The sequence below is a fragment of the Lactuca saligna genome, chromosome 7, assembly GCF_052625555.1.
Source record: "Lactuca saligna cultivar CGN05327 chromosome 7, ASM5262555v1, whole genome shotgun sequence".
NCBI lineage: Eukaryota > Viridiplantae > Streptophyta > Magnoliopsida > Asterales > Asteraceae > Lactuca > Lactuca saligna.
In genome coordinates, this window is record NC_136423.1 from 144,399,985 (window position 1) to 144,413,946 (window position 13,962).

At 32.3% G+C, this 13,962-nt stretch overlaps 1 protein-coding gene and 1 pseudogene across 2 annotated transcripts; both read left to right on the plus strand.

Annotated features, from left to right (window-relative positions):
* Positions 1-1,520: 1,520 nt before the first annotated feature.
* On the plus strand, positions 1,521-5,244 carry LOC145007314 (ras-related protein RABD2a-like; annotated as a pseudogene). Its single transcript, XR_013662979.1, has 5 exons — positions 1,521-1,557; positions 3,446-3,625; positions 3,697-3,800; positions 3,924-4,539; positions 4,921-5,244. The product of XR_013662979.1 is annotated as a ras-related protein RABD2a-like (transcript).
* Positions 5,245-9,333: 4,089 nt separating this feature from the next.
* OST1 (Protein kinase superfamily protein) lies at positions 9,334-12,777 on the plus strand. The gene is made up of 9 exons (XM_078966204.1): positions 9,334-10,094; positions 10,288-10,362; positions 10,468-10,569; positions 10,658-10,711; positions 10,822-10,914; positions 10,999-11,091; positions 11,172-11,276; positions 11,369-11,467; positions 12,274-12,777. The coding sequence occupies exons 1-9, from the start codon at positions 9,918-9,920 to the stop codon at positions 12,562-12,564; spliced, it is 1,089 nt and encodes a 362-aa protein (XP_078822330.1). The 5' UTR covers positions 9,334-9,917; the 3' UTR covers positions 12,565-12,777.
* The last annotated feature ends 1,185 nt before the right edge of the window (positions 12,778-13,962 follow it).

Consider the following 13,962-nt stretch of genomic DNA (forward strand, 5'->3'; position numbering starts at 1 on the left):
ACATGTCAGACGTTGGTAGCTATGGATTTAGTACCTATTAGAAATTGGTAGCTATGGACTTAGTACCTATTAGTTAGACACTGGTAGCTATGGATTTAGTACCTGTAGGAATTGGTAGCTATGGACTTAGTACCTGTTGAACGCTGGTAGCTATGGATTTAGTACCCGATGAGTAGGATATAGCAGCTATGGAATTAGTGCTTTACGAACTAACATCGGAAGCTATGGATTTAGTGTCAGTCCCATAACCCTGGAAGTAAGGGACTTCGGAATAAACAAATGCAGGATAGACGACTCTTAGGTTAAATCCTTAAGAGTAAAGAAGATAACGGGGATGGGTAATGGGGTTAATTGTTTGATGATTAAGCATAACAATTATATTATTGTGGGTTGAAAACCCTATGTACTCACCAGGTTTCCCAACCTGACCCACTCAGTTTATGTATATCACAGGTGTTGATATGAAGTCACTTTACACTGAGAGATTTAAAGAGATGTAGATCACTAGTGTAAATAAATGTAAGTTCTGTTTATGCTTATGTTTCTGTATTAACGATGACATCCCAAACGTTTTAAGATGAATAAAAATACGTTTCTTCGAAAATGTTTTAATAACGTATTTATCGTGTTTTTTTGGGAACAAATTCTGCAACCTTTTTATAAAATGAAGTACTCTGATTTTTATAAAGCATAAACAAAAATCGGTCTTTTCTGGCCGTGATTTTGGGGATGTCACACACTTTGATTCTATAAATGAAACACTAGTTGACGAATTCCCAAATAATTTTGCTTTTTATCATGAAAGGTATTATTATTTTCATTTCCATATGTTACCCCTCTCCCCATTACATGCACGCTTCTTCTCAGCTATAGAACTTAATCAAGTTATAAAAGCTTAATAAACCTAGGTTTTAACTGTTTTGGAGCCTGTTCTATTCCATTTTGTGCAACTAAGTCACTAATTCATTAAACAAATATTGAATCCTATTATTGAAGGGTTTTACCTCATAGAAATATATGAGGTTTTGCAGGCACGAACCTGACACAAACATTACTGATGACACAATGAATGGTAGTTTCATCATAGTTTGATGCGAAGTATTACTGTTTGATCCCACATTTTTTTGCATAGACATTATTAGTGTGTGATCCCATGTTTTTTGCATAGTCTTTATTGTCAAATTTGAATAAAAATGCACATTGCAATTAGTGTTTTCTATAATCTTTTGGAGTTATGAGAACCTACTCAACTTTATTGTCAAATTTGAATAAAAATGCACATTGAAAGTCAGATTGTGGATATCAAGAAAGAAACAGTCTTCATCAAATTTGAATAAAAATTCACATTGAAAGTTAGTGTTTTGTTTTTTCTATCGCCGATCTGTTGTTGAAATTGGCACTACTTAATTCCAGTTTCACGAAATTGGTGTAAGTTTCCTTCCCTCCCAAATTTGCTTTATCATTCTGGAGTAAGTTCCATCCTCTGTATTAACCTAATTTCATCCTCTCCGTTCAAACAAATGACGACACCACTCACCATTGCGGCTTCCGATTCCGGTAACCGCCACACCGACCATAAAATCAAGCAAACCTAAAATTAGTCTTCGTCAACTTCAGATTCAGGTAAATCTCTTGATTTTCTTTGCTTTAGTCGTATGTTAGGTTAGGTTTAGTTCAGCTTCACAATAAATTATGTCTGGTATAATTTCCCCCATTCTTTTCTTTTTTCAACTATCATCCATCTCATATCTCAGCATTACTTGCACGAATCACCTTAAATCATATTCATATAAAAGGCCTTCTTCCTTATCAAAAAGTTAATTTCTAAAACCTAGAGTTGTTTCCTTACTTTGGTACCCTAGGTATGACATCAATTGCTAATTATCTCTTTGAGGCCATCTATGTATGCTTCTTCACAAGGTATCTACATCATGTAATTAATACATTCAAACATTTAACTATAATATCAATTGATCATTTAAGTGGAACATACATGTAAATAGTATTATTCACTACTGAAGATACACAGACCTGTAAATAGTATGCATGCTCCAAAACGTCTATGCTAACAAGAGGAACCAAACTTGCACCATTTTTAACCAGAGGTCCTGCATCACAACCAAATACATGCTTAATGATCTAATCTATCAACTGTAATTTGTAAATATTGAAAAATCTACATAATTTATTCAGTAAAAGGCTCAATAGGATTTGTTATGATCTCATTTATTACCATGTGGAAGTATCTCCTGAGACGGAGATTTAGGAAGGGATGATTTTGTGTTTCAACCATATTTTGACAATACTATGTTATTAAGGTTGTCCAACTTGGAAGATAATGTTAAAGATATTTTGTTTGCTTTTTTGTTTTTTTCTAATTTCTATCCCTTTTTTAGTTAGAGTGTTTGGGATTCCAATTGGACATTCAAAGTATTAATAAAAATGATTATTGATCAATCTAACGATTATTAGGTGTAGTTTTTAATTTTAAAGGTTGTTTTCTACGTTAACCTTCATAATGATTCAAAATAACTTGTTGTATAATGTTTAATTTATGGTTAGTTTTTTGCTTTTGTCTGATTTCTGACAAACTTTTATCTTTTGTAGTTGACCAGAAAATGATTCCTTGTATTTGAAAGAGTTGGGCATGAAGTTTTTTAACACATTTTTTTTGTCCCATGAAAATTGCAAAATGATGTAAATACCTTCATCAAAAACAAAACCTTACCCATGTGACAGGTAAATCAGCAAAATTGAACTTTGAAAGTTGTCAAAAAGGGAATGTTTGTGATTTTTCAAGGGGTACATGGGGTATAACATTTTAATTTTGGCCTATGGTTAGAGGGGCATGGTGGTAATTTTAACTTGTGGTTCTCAATTAGGGCTTTCTAGTCCAGGGTCTCTAGTAGCTATTGTGTTAGCTGGAATTTCCTTCCTTATATACAACATATATAAGAATATCAAAGCGCATAGAAGGTAAATTGTTTATGGATTCCCGTATTATTCATTGGAATTGGAGTTGAAGATTCTATTCTTTTGAGGTTTGCCAATTTTAAGCCAATTTTAGGTTGCTACGTTCTTTCATCATCATGGAAACACAAAAGCTTTTTCTGAATATATATATATATATATATATATATATATATATATATATATATATATATATATATATATATATATATATTATTCCACTCAAAAACATGTGTTCCTAAGTATCAGTCTTAGGAGAAACTTCTTGATTAATCAAATCTTTTGCATACTTCTTGATTAATCAAATCTTTTGCAGCATTTGATATGTCAATCACAACTTTGCATGCTGGAATAATTATACTTAGTGCATAGTCCCTTGCAACTAATGGTTGTTGATTCGAAAAAACAGCAACATCCTACAAGATTGTCAAAAAGACGTAAATACCCTCATCATTGGAAAATGGAAATGGCCAAGGAAAACTCATCATACCATGTTTGCTTTATGATGTGACAGATCAAGAGAGTTTCAACAATGTAAAACAACCTAATCTTTAGTGAAATTGATCGTTATGCTAGTGAGAATGTCAACATGCTTCTTGTTGGAAACAAATGTGATCTCACTTCTCAGAAAGTCGCGTCTTATGAAATTGAAAAGGTAATAAATAATGTTATTTTTTTTAAATAGTTTAAGTGAATGAAAAATACTAAAAAGAGTTAATTATGTAGGCATTTGTTGATGAGATTGTGATTCCATTCCATGAAACAAGTGCTAAAAGTTCCACCAATGTAGAAGAAGCTTTTATGGCTATGACTGTTGAAATTAAAAACAGGTTTTTTATTTCATTTCTTTATAATCATAAAAAAAATTTAAAAAAATAACAATCATAATAAGAGTAAAGTATGTTGTTATTTCTTGCAATTTGCACTGATAAAATTTAGTGAATTATATCCAGGATGGCAAGTCAACCGTCAATGAACAATGCTAGACCTCTTACTTTTCAGATCCGGTGTCAACCAGTCAACCATTATTTCTTTTTTAATTTCCAGAATAATTTTGATAAGTAGTCTCTTAATTTATCCTAAACCTGTTTCAGCTAATGAGCGTGTGCATCCTCTAGGGAACAATGGAAAAGACTTTTGATCAGTTGTTAGGGACATGCAAGTTTAATTTCTAATCCAATAGATTGTAGTTAATTTCTTATGCCCGGTCTTATAATTGATTCCATGCAGTAAAAGAGGAGTCAACAAGAAAGTTCTTATAGTCCCTTTAATAGAAAATAAGGTAAATTTCTTCCTTTCTTTCGCCTTTATCATTTATATTTTTTTTAAAATATTTACCTCACATTTATATATAGTGAATTCTCTATGTATTGACCAAAGTTTGACTACTCTTCAATGTTGTAAATTTATCTTTAAATTATAGGAAAATCTTTTTTTAATGATTATTTTATCTTTTTTGTGTGCTTGGACATTGTCCAAGTTTCAATATACTGATTAAACAGGGAGGGATCAGTGGAATAATGGAAGGAAGAAGTCTCAAAGTCTTATGTTTGCTGCCAACTGGGACTGGTGAGTTTTTTAAAGATTCAATCGACCATTTTGATACATAATATTGTATTTCAATTTACTTAATTTATTTCTCTTAAGGAGTGTTTTGTATGAAGGGTTTGATGTAATGATCCATTATGTTACCTTGTTCATTCCCTTCCTTTGTCCATTCCATTCCGTGTAGCCAAATATTGGGTGTATATGTAACTCAAAATTTTAGTTGATGTCAACTGCATTTGTGCTGATAAAAAAGGCAGTTGCATGCAATCAGAGAAGGGCCACTGGCAAAACCAATTTGATGTTTATTATCATTTTCTTTTTAGTTGAAATCGAAATTTAATTCCATTCATGTCCCATATTTGGTTTCAAATGAGTAGACACTAATCTCCTTTTCATCAACAGAAAAACATTGTTTCCAACAAAGACCCCATATCTAGCAAAAAACAAGAAGACATCAAGCAACCAAGTCTCCTTCCATTGCAGAAAAAACTAAGTGGAAATTGGTTCTCCTAATTCCATGGGATTGAACGGGAATTGGAATCCAATTCCATTCTGATCCCTCTTTTGGATGCAAGATATCAAGCAACGAAGGTGTATGCAGAAATGCAAAATTTGAGAGGAATTTTATAATTATAGTACATTATACTTTGAAATCAAATATCAATCAATGTTAAACTTTGATATTTGATGTTTATGGATGTTTTTGTAAACTTTGATGGTTTAATTCTTTTGGCATTTTATTGTTAAAGTTTTGTTTTAGATTGCATAATTATTGTTTTTGGTATTTAAATGTTAATATTTGATTTGAGATTATATAATTATTTGATTTTTTGGTATTATTTTGTTTTAGCTTCAAAACAAACAAAAATATGATATTATGTATTTGCAAGGGATTAGCTACGCGAAAAAAAAAATCACATCTTAAAATTTGGAGTAAATTACACGAATGGTCCCTATGGTTTGGGGTAATTTACACGTTTGGTCCCTAACTTATTTTTTTAACTCGGAAAGTCCTTACTATTTGTTTTTGTTACGCCATTGGTCCCTATTGTTTGTTTTTGTTACACCTTTGGTCTCTATCTTACCTAAAAAGACTATTATTTAAGTAGGGAAAATGATAAGGTAGGTAAGGTAAGGTGAGATGGATGAAGTTGGTGGTGTGTTTATTTAAATTAATTAAAAAATCAATGGCAAAATAGTTTTTTTAGGTAAGACAGGGACCAAGCGTGTAACAAAAACAAACAATAGGGACCTTCCGAGTTAAAAAAATAAGTTAGGGACCAAACGTGCAAATTAACCTAAACCATAGGGACCATTCGTGTAATTTACTCTTAAATTTGCTACAGATCAGCGACGGAAAGAAAAAAATCATATCTAATGTTTGAGAGGGATTATCGACGGATTAAAAGGGATTAGCGACGAAATATTGTTATTACGTTTTGTCGCTAATGTTCGAAATAACAGTATTAAGTGCCATTTTGCAACGGATATTCTGTCGTTAAAGTCGTCGCAAGAGAAAACTAACCCATCGCTAAATCCCTCACTAAGCCATTAGCCACCCTTTAATTGTCTATGGAGTAAATTTGTGGTTGATCCGTCGCAAATGATCTTTAGCGGCGGATTTGAGGCGGATTCGTCCGTCTCTAAAACTCATGTTTCTAGTAGTGAAAATTTATACCAGGAACAATCTCGAAGGGAAAAAACAAAGAGAAGCAAAAGTAAAATACTCGAAAAGCATCATAGCAGCATGAACATCTAATATAAGCAAGAGTAAATTACACGAATCGTCCCTCGTCCAGGTGCCAAAAAGCACGTTCAGTCCCTATTTTCAAAAATTAACTCGAACCGTCCCTGTATAATAATTTTTTCACTCGGATCGTCCCTGTGGACATAAAATGACATTTTTACCCTTAATAATTTCTTTTTTAATTTTTCATATGTATTTATCATTTTTAGATTTAGAAAAAAAAAAAAAAAAAAAAAAAAAAAAAAAAAAAAATACCCTACCTATCAACCCACCCCTTCCCCTTCGTTTTTCCCCCTTTTCCTTCTACATCATTGAAATCAGGTCTCCAGATGAAGACCACCATCCACCACTCCATCTCTGCTTCTCCGTTCGCCGCCTGTCCACCACCGTCTAAGATCTGCACACCATTCACGAAGTCGCCGACAACCATAAGGTTGTCAGAAACCACAACCACACATCTCTTCTCTTTCTTTCTCTACCACCATTGTAGCAACCATTACCGCCTACATCTGTGTTCGAAACCACCACCTCCTTCATCTGCGTACAACCATCATCGTCTTCTCCCTCACCCTCGCCTGGCAGAAACAGAAGAATGGATCTACTTTTTTGTTCGCCTCTATCTCCATTTGAAACCCTAGAGCGGAGGTACATTCCGTCGGAGTAATATGAGAGGGTTCTGTGTTGAATCAAACTCGACAGAGTTTCAACCTTAAAGAAATCGAGTCTGCCATTACTCACATCTTTGGAAAAAAATCAAATCTAACACCACCTGGAGTGTAGATCTGCGAACAGGTGGTGATGGTTGGTGTTTTCGCCTCTCTTCCTTCGGCTGGTGTTTCTACAAGGCTTGGTGGTCGATGGTGGTGACTTAAGGAACCTTGGGAAGAAGGGGGATAAGGGTTTATCAACGATGTTTTTGAAAGAAAAAAAAGTGGTAGTCAATTGTGGTGTGTGGTGGTCCGGCGGTGGTCAATGGTGGTGTTCAGTTGTCCGGTGGTGGTGATGATTTTGCTTTAGGGGAAAGTGGGTTTAGAAGGGAAGGGGTTAGATAAGGTGTGAAGGATGAAGTTTTTATTTTATTTTGTATATTGTTATTAATTGTAAGAAAAATTAAATAAAAAGGGCAAAATAGTCATTTCATGTCTCGTAAGGGATGAAACGTGTAAATTTAAACTAACGAGGGATGACATGTGCAACTTTTAACCAAATGAAGAACGATCCGAGATAATTTTTGAAAATAAGGACTGAACGTGCTTTTTGGTACATGAACGATGGACGATTTGTGTAATTTACTCTATAAGCAATGAAGCATGAGCATCGAAACTGAAGTGTATTTTAGTCTAAAACTTCAAAATTAAAAAAAAAAAAAAAAAAAAAAAATCAATAATCGGTTATTTGAGAGTTTGTTGTTCTTTTGATTTATTAATTTTGGAAAGTTTACATTTCATTCTCCTAACTTTACATGTTGTGGTTTGATTTTATCTATGTAAATGATTTACCTAACATGGTTGTTTTTCTCTTCAAATGCAATGTTTGTTATTAGCAGTTTAATTTATACTTTTCACAACGACGTGTTTTATTGTCCTTCTAAGATTAACTAACAAATAAGAGTATACAACATTTTCTAAACATACATATTTTTTGTCAATTAAATAAGTAAATTACAAGAAATATCCCTATGGTTTGCAATATTATTTATACTTGCTCAATATTTTTTTTAACTAGGAATATCCAATGGTTCTCTCTTTATCACCATCTCATGTCACTGCCGCCCACCGCATTGTGAGACTATGAACCTAGCAATAAACTATATGCGAAAGGGAACTATCTGGTGGAAAACGGTATGTCAAAAGGCCGAAAGGAGCTATATTCCGATAGGAACTAGCTAGTGACGCCGCATCGCACGGGTACCCCACAAATATATATAAGTGGTGAGGCTATTGCAATTGAATGTGACTCACTTGACCCACCTAAACAAAAAAAATTGTGTTACAAGTAATTAATAAAAAATTAGAACCTATCTTGAAATTTGTAAATGACCCGCCTTGATTTATTTGTCATGACTTTTAGCCCATCTTTTGTATCTCAATGGTATAATTTTAGTTTATTTCAAATAATGTCCACCAAAAATTAACCGAATACCTTTTAAAATTAAATAAAGAAAAAAAAATACAAACTGAATGTGAATTGCACATTCGTTTCTAGCAAATACACATGACACAATCACACAATAGTAAGGAACGGCCGAAGACAGAAATCACTCCTATTGACCACTCCTATTGATCACTCGATCAAGCCGCATGTTCGCCTCCCTCCGGCCGCCGACAACCTCACATTCACATTAGTCCCGACCCGCGATCCACATTGTTTTCTTCTTCAGATCGATTTTTAACTTTGAAGGTTCTTAATTGTAAACTTGTGATTGATAATGATGGTATTCTACGGTTTTACACTTCTTCTAATCTTCTTCATAGTTACGGATAAATATAATGAAATCAAATGTTCAAGACATAATCAACTTAATACGTAATCTCTAATCTTAGCCCCAATGATAAGAACATCTATTTTGACTTGTGAACAATATGTTTTGTGTGGTAGGTTTCATCACTTCATGTGATATGTTTTAATATAGATTGTCTTTGATTCAATCAATGTGAAATTAATATAGTTTTATTTGATTGTTTTTGTTTCCCAACTTAATGAATATTTTAGTGATATATATTGAAAAAGTATTTTAAATAGTATTAATAATGATAGGATTGTGGACATATATCAAGATATTAGAACTTTTCGGATACAAATGTAATATCTTAAAAAAAAAAAACTGCTTATATGAATCGATCCATTACTAGTATTTTTTTAGGTTGGTTTTGCACAAAATGGCTTATAATCAACATTTTATTGTCTTCATAAAAATAAATTAAAAGGAAAATGGTTAAAAAAAAAAAGTAAAGTTAAATAAAAAAAACAAAACAAGTACTTAGATTCGTAAACCTGTCTAGAAACGAAAGGTGGCGGTGCCATTTTCTTGGGGCTTCCACCCCCTTATTTAACTCTACTAAAATATGTGTATTCTGTCTCCCTCATCCACACATACAAACACACAGCGACTATGTAGCCTGCTTTAGAGAGAGAAAGTGAAGCCAAAAAAGCAGCAATCTTCACGAGCTCCTTTCTTCTTCTCTCTCTATATCTATCCACCTGTATCTATACATCGCCATTAATTTATTAAGGTATCATATGTCACTGCTATTATTGTTGTTATTATTATCGTGAATTATCGTCATCACCACCTATATTTCAGCCATCCCTATTATTCTATTAAAACCCTAATTTTTGTTGGGTGTTTGTGGTTGTGCACGTAAAAGTTTCACGGGTTTTCAGCTCACTTTCGGTATTCTATCCCTATCCCTATCTCTATCTCTTTCACTCTCACTATTCCCCAACCAAATTCAAACAGCTTTCTCCCCAATCCCTGTGATCGCTGTTTTGCCACGTTTGATTTTCATGATTTCTCCGAAGAATTGAAAATCGATTGGATTTTTTTCCCCTGTTTACGTGGATGGTTGTAATGCGAGCTGGAGATTTGAGAGGTTTTGAAGTCCCGAACAGGTTTGCTTTATTAGGGTTATAATTATCAGTGAAGAATCAAATGGATCGATCTGCGCTTACAGTGGGTCCGGGTATGGATTTGCCTATCATGCACGATAGCGATCGCTACGAGTTAGTCAGAGACATTGGCTCTGGTAATTTTGGGGTGGCGAGGTTGATGAGGGATAAACATACTAACGAGCTTGTTGCTGTCAAATACATCGAGAGAGGTGAGAAGGTCAGTGTTAAAAATTAAGTATCAATCCAGTCCTCCATAGATTCTCGCACTTCTGTTCTTCCGTTCTTCTGTTCTTTCCTCTTTTGATTTAGCGAATAGTTTGAAATCGAATCCTGTGATTGGAACCTGAAACAGGGGTAAAACGTAATTGATAAACAGAGCTTATCGAAGTTCTAACTCTTGTGTTCTACAGATTGACGAAAATGTACAGAGGGAAATCATTAACCACAGATCACTAAGGCATCCCAATATCGTTAGATTCAAAGAGGTTTGTAATTCTTCATCTTCTATTACTATAATATCATCTTAAATCTTAAACTACTACTAATCGAGTAATTCCTTAATTATGAGGCTGATTTCACTTCATCTACAGGTGATTTTAACACCAACACATCTTGCAATTGTTATGGAATATGCATCTGGAGGAGAACTGTTTGAACGTATCTGCAATGCTGGAAGGTTCCCAGAAGATGAGGTTTGTTCAATACTTCAATTGTTCTTGAATCTTAATGCATTGACTTCAAATTCTAGTGTTGACTTTTTGACTTATCATATCTTTGTAGGCACGTTTCTTCTTCCAGCAACTCATTTCAGGAGTCAGCTATTGTCATAATATGGTATTTAACTACTTTCGTATATCTTAATATATATAATTATATATAGTTATATACATATTTTCATTAATTACATATATAATTCAATGATTTTTTTTTTATATAAAATCTAGCAAGTTTGTCATCGCGATTTGAAACTAGAGAACACGCTTCTAGATGGAAGCCCAGCTCCTCGTTTAAAGATTTGTGATTTTGGGTACTCCAAGGTATGATTTTTATCGTGTTTCTTGATTTTTGGGTTTTATAAAAATTCAATCTTTTTATATTTTTGTTTTTTTATTTTTCATTAGTCATCGGTGTTACACTCACAACCAAAATCCACCGTTGGGACACCTGCATATATTGCTCCAGAAGTCTTGCTTAAAAAAGAATACGATGGCAAGGTAAATGTAATCCACAAACTTAATTATATTATTATTATAATCAAAAAGATTTTAAAAAATAAATAGAAAAATTAATTCAGATTGCAGATGTGTGGTCTTGTGGTGTAACATTATATGTTATGCTGGTTGGAGCTTACCCTTTTGAAGACCCTGATGAACCCAAGAATTTCCGCAAAACTATACAGGTAATTAATTAGTTAATAACTAATCGTCATCATAAATATATAATATAATCTTTATGTAAAATGACTATTTTACCCTTTCTCAACATATGTAGAGAATTCTCAATGTCCAATACTCGATTCCATCTTACGTTCATATATCGACTGAGTGTCGCCATTTAATCTCAAGAATCTTTGTTGCTGATCCTGCTAAGGTAAGTATATTTATTAATTATTTATTATTATACAGCATTATAATTCTATTTTCCTGGTTATTATTTAGGATTAATCTCATAAAGACTTTATATTTTTTTTTCGGATTAAACCCTATCTTTATTTTTTCCTTGAGAAAGACCTTACATTTTTTTATTTTTTCGAGGGTAAATTTCAAAAAAGTCCTTATATTTTGTATTTTTCCGGATTAAACCTCGAATTTGTTTTCTTCCTAAAATAGACCTTGTATTTTTTTCATTTTTTTCCAAAAAAGCCCTCAAGTCTGTATTTTTTTTCCCGAAAAAACCTTCAACCTTCTAATTACTTCTAAATAAAGTTTTTCTGGAAAAAACCCTCACATTTTATATTTTTTTAGGCAAAAAACAACTAAAAGGTTCAAATTGGAAGAAATGGAAAAATACAATTTTTTTCAGGCAAAAAATAAATTTCAGGTTTAATCCGAAAAAACATAAAATATAAAGTATTTTTTTTAGATTGACCTTTTTTTCAGTCTAACCCTTTTAATTAATTTTTTTTTCCAAAAAAAGTTGTAAAATGTGAGCATTTTTTTGGAAAAAACAAATAAAGTTGATGGTTTATTGGGAAACAATTAGAACGCTTTTGCGCAAAAAAAAAAAAGACAAAAGTTAAGTTTTTATTTCGGAAAAAATAAAAAATTACAAGCTATGTATTTTTCATGAAAAAAAACGAGGTGTAATCCGGTAAAAACATAAAATATAAGGTCTTTCCCAAAATTACCATTTTTCTTACTATAAAAATGACGGTTTGTTTTTTTAAAATAAAACAGCGGATAACAATGGATGAAATCAGAAACCACGAATGGTTTTTGAAGAACTTACCATCCGAATTGACGAAAGAAAATTCAATGGATCAATTTTGTGGGCCCGATGAACAAAGTCAAAGTGTTGACGAAATAATGCAAATAATTGCGGAAGCTACAATTCCTCCGGTCGGAGCTAATAATTTGAATCAGTATCTTACTGGGAGTTTGGATATTGATGATGACATGGACGAGGATTTGGAGAGTGATCCGGATTTGGATATCGATAGTAGTGGGGAGATAGTTTATGCAATGTGAGTCTATTGTTTTTTGAAAACAAAAAAAAAAAATGTTGTTGTATGTTGTTATAAATCGATGTTATTGTTGTTGTATAATGGATTATGGATTATGGATCCCCCTTTGTTTTTCTTACTTTTTTTTGGGGGATGTTAATGTTATTACTTATTAATAAATAGGGTGTAACTTGTAAGTGTAACCATGTTATGTATCAATGGAGTGTTTTGTTGATAAGCTTTTTCACCCTAATGTATGTGCATCAAAATATCATTTTGAGTATCGAGGATGAGTTTAATGAAAAACGTAGTCCATGAAACATATAATATGATTCTTGAAGAGTTAGATTGAACCTAGAGACTAACGAAGTAATCAATATGACCCGGATATCAAAGGGGGTAAGTCCTTGAAGTTTGCATCATTGAGTTTGTTTGGCTCGAGGTGAGAATTGTTAAAGAGTGTAATGACAATCTACAAAATATTTAAAATGTTATGAATTTTAGTATTTTTGATATAAAAATTCTTAATAAATTGATTATCCGTTGTGTTTGTTTTAAGATTCAATTTAAGAAGGCTAAAGGTGCCTCTGATCGTGGAAAATTGTTTTTTGTTTTTGGAGAAAATGTTTTTAGAAAATAAAGTTATGTTTTTATTTTCAGTTTTCAATGAAAATTTAAAAACACGTTTGGTTGGAACTGATAGAGTTTTTATTTTCCATCTTATGAATTTAAAAAACTTTGGAAAATTTTAAAAATCATCTTTCTAATTTACATATAATTTGGAAAAATAAAAATTTTCATTTTCTTAGAAATTTTTGGAAAATTAAATGAACGAAACACGTTTTAAATTTTCCGTTTTTCTTGAAAACAAATTTTAGAATATTGTAAAATTTTCCTCAATCAAACGCACCGTAGGATCCAGATTGTATGACTATTGTTGGAGTAAATTACACGAATGATCCCTATAGTTTGAGATAATTTGCACGTTTGGTTCCTAACTTTTTTTTTTTAATTTGGAAGATCCTTATAGTTTGTTTTTGTTGCACGTTTTGTCTCTGTCTTACCTAAAGACAGTATTTTGCTATTGATTTTTAATTTATTTAAATAAAGTAGGATATGTAAGGTAAGGTCTGGTAAGTGAGGTTGGGGGTTGTTTATTTAAATAAATTAAAAAAATCAATAGCAAAATAGTCTTTTTAGGTAAGACAGAAACTAAACGCGCAACAAAAATAAACAGTAACAACTTTCCAAGTTAAAAAATAAATTAAAGACGCAAATTACCCTAAACCATAGGGATCATTCATATAATTTACTCCTACTGTTGCTTTGTTGACGAAACACAAATTGATAGGTCGAATCAGCAGGAAAATGATTATTAATTGTATTACAACTATTAGATTTGACAAAAGTACATAAATGGTCC

Coding starts and splice junctions, on each gene's coding strand:
- OST1 (XM_078966204.1), top strand. CDS start 9,918: ATGGATCGATCTGCGCTTACAGTGGGTCCGGGTATGGATTTGCCTATC. Junction 11,092..11,171: donor AAAAAGAATACGATGGCAAG/GTAAATGTAATC, acceptor AAATTAATTCAG/ATTGCAGATGTGTGGTCTTG. Junction 11,277..11,368: donor ATTTCCGCAAAACTATACAG/GTAATTAATTAG, acceptor CAACATATGTAG/AGAATTCTCAATGTCCAATA.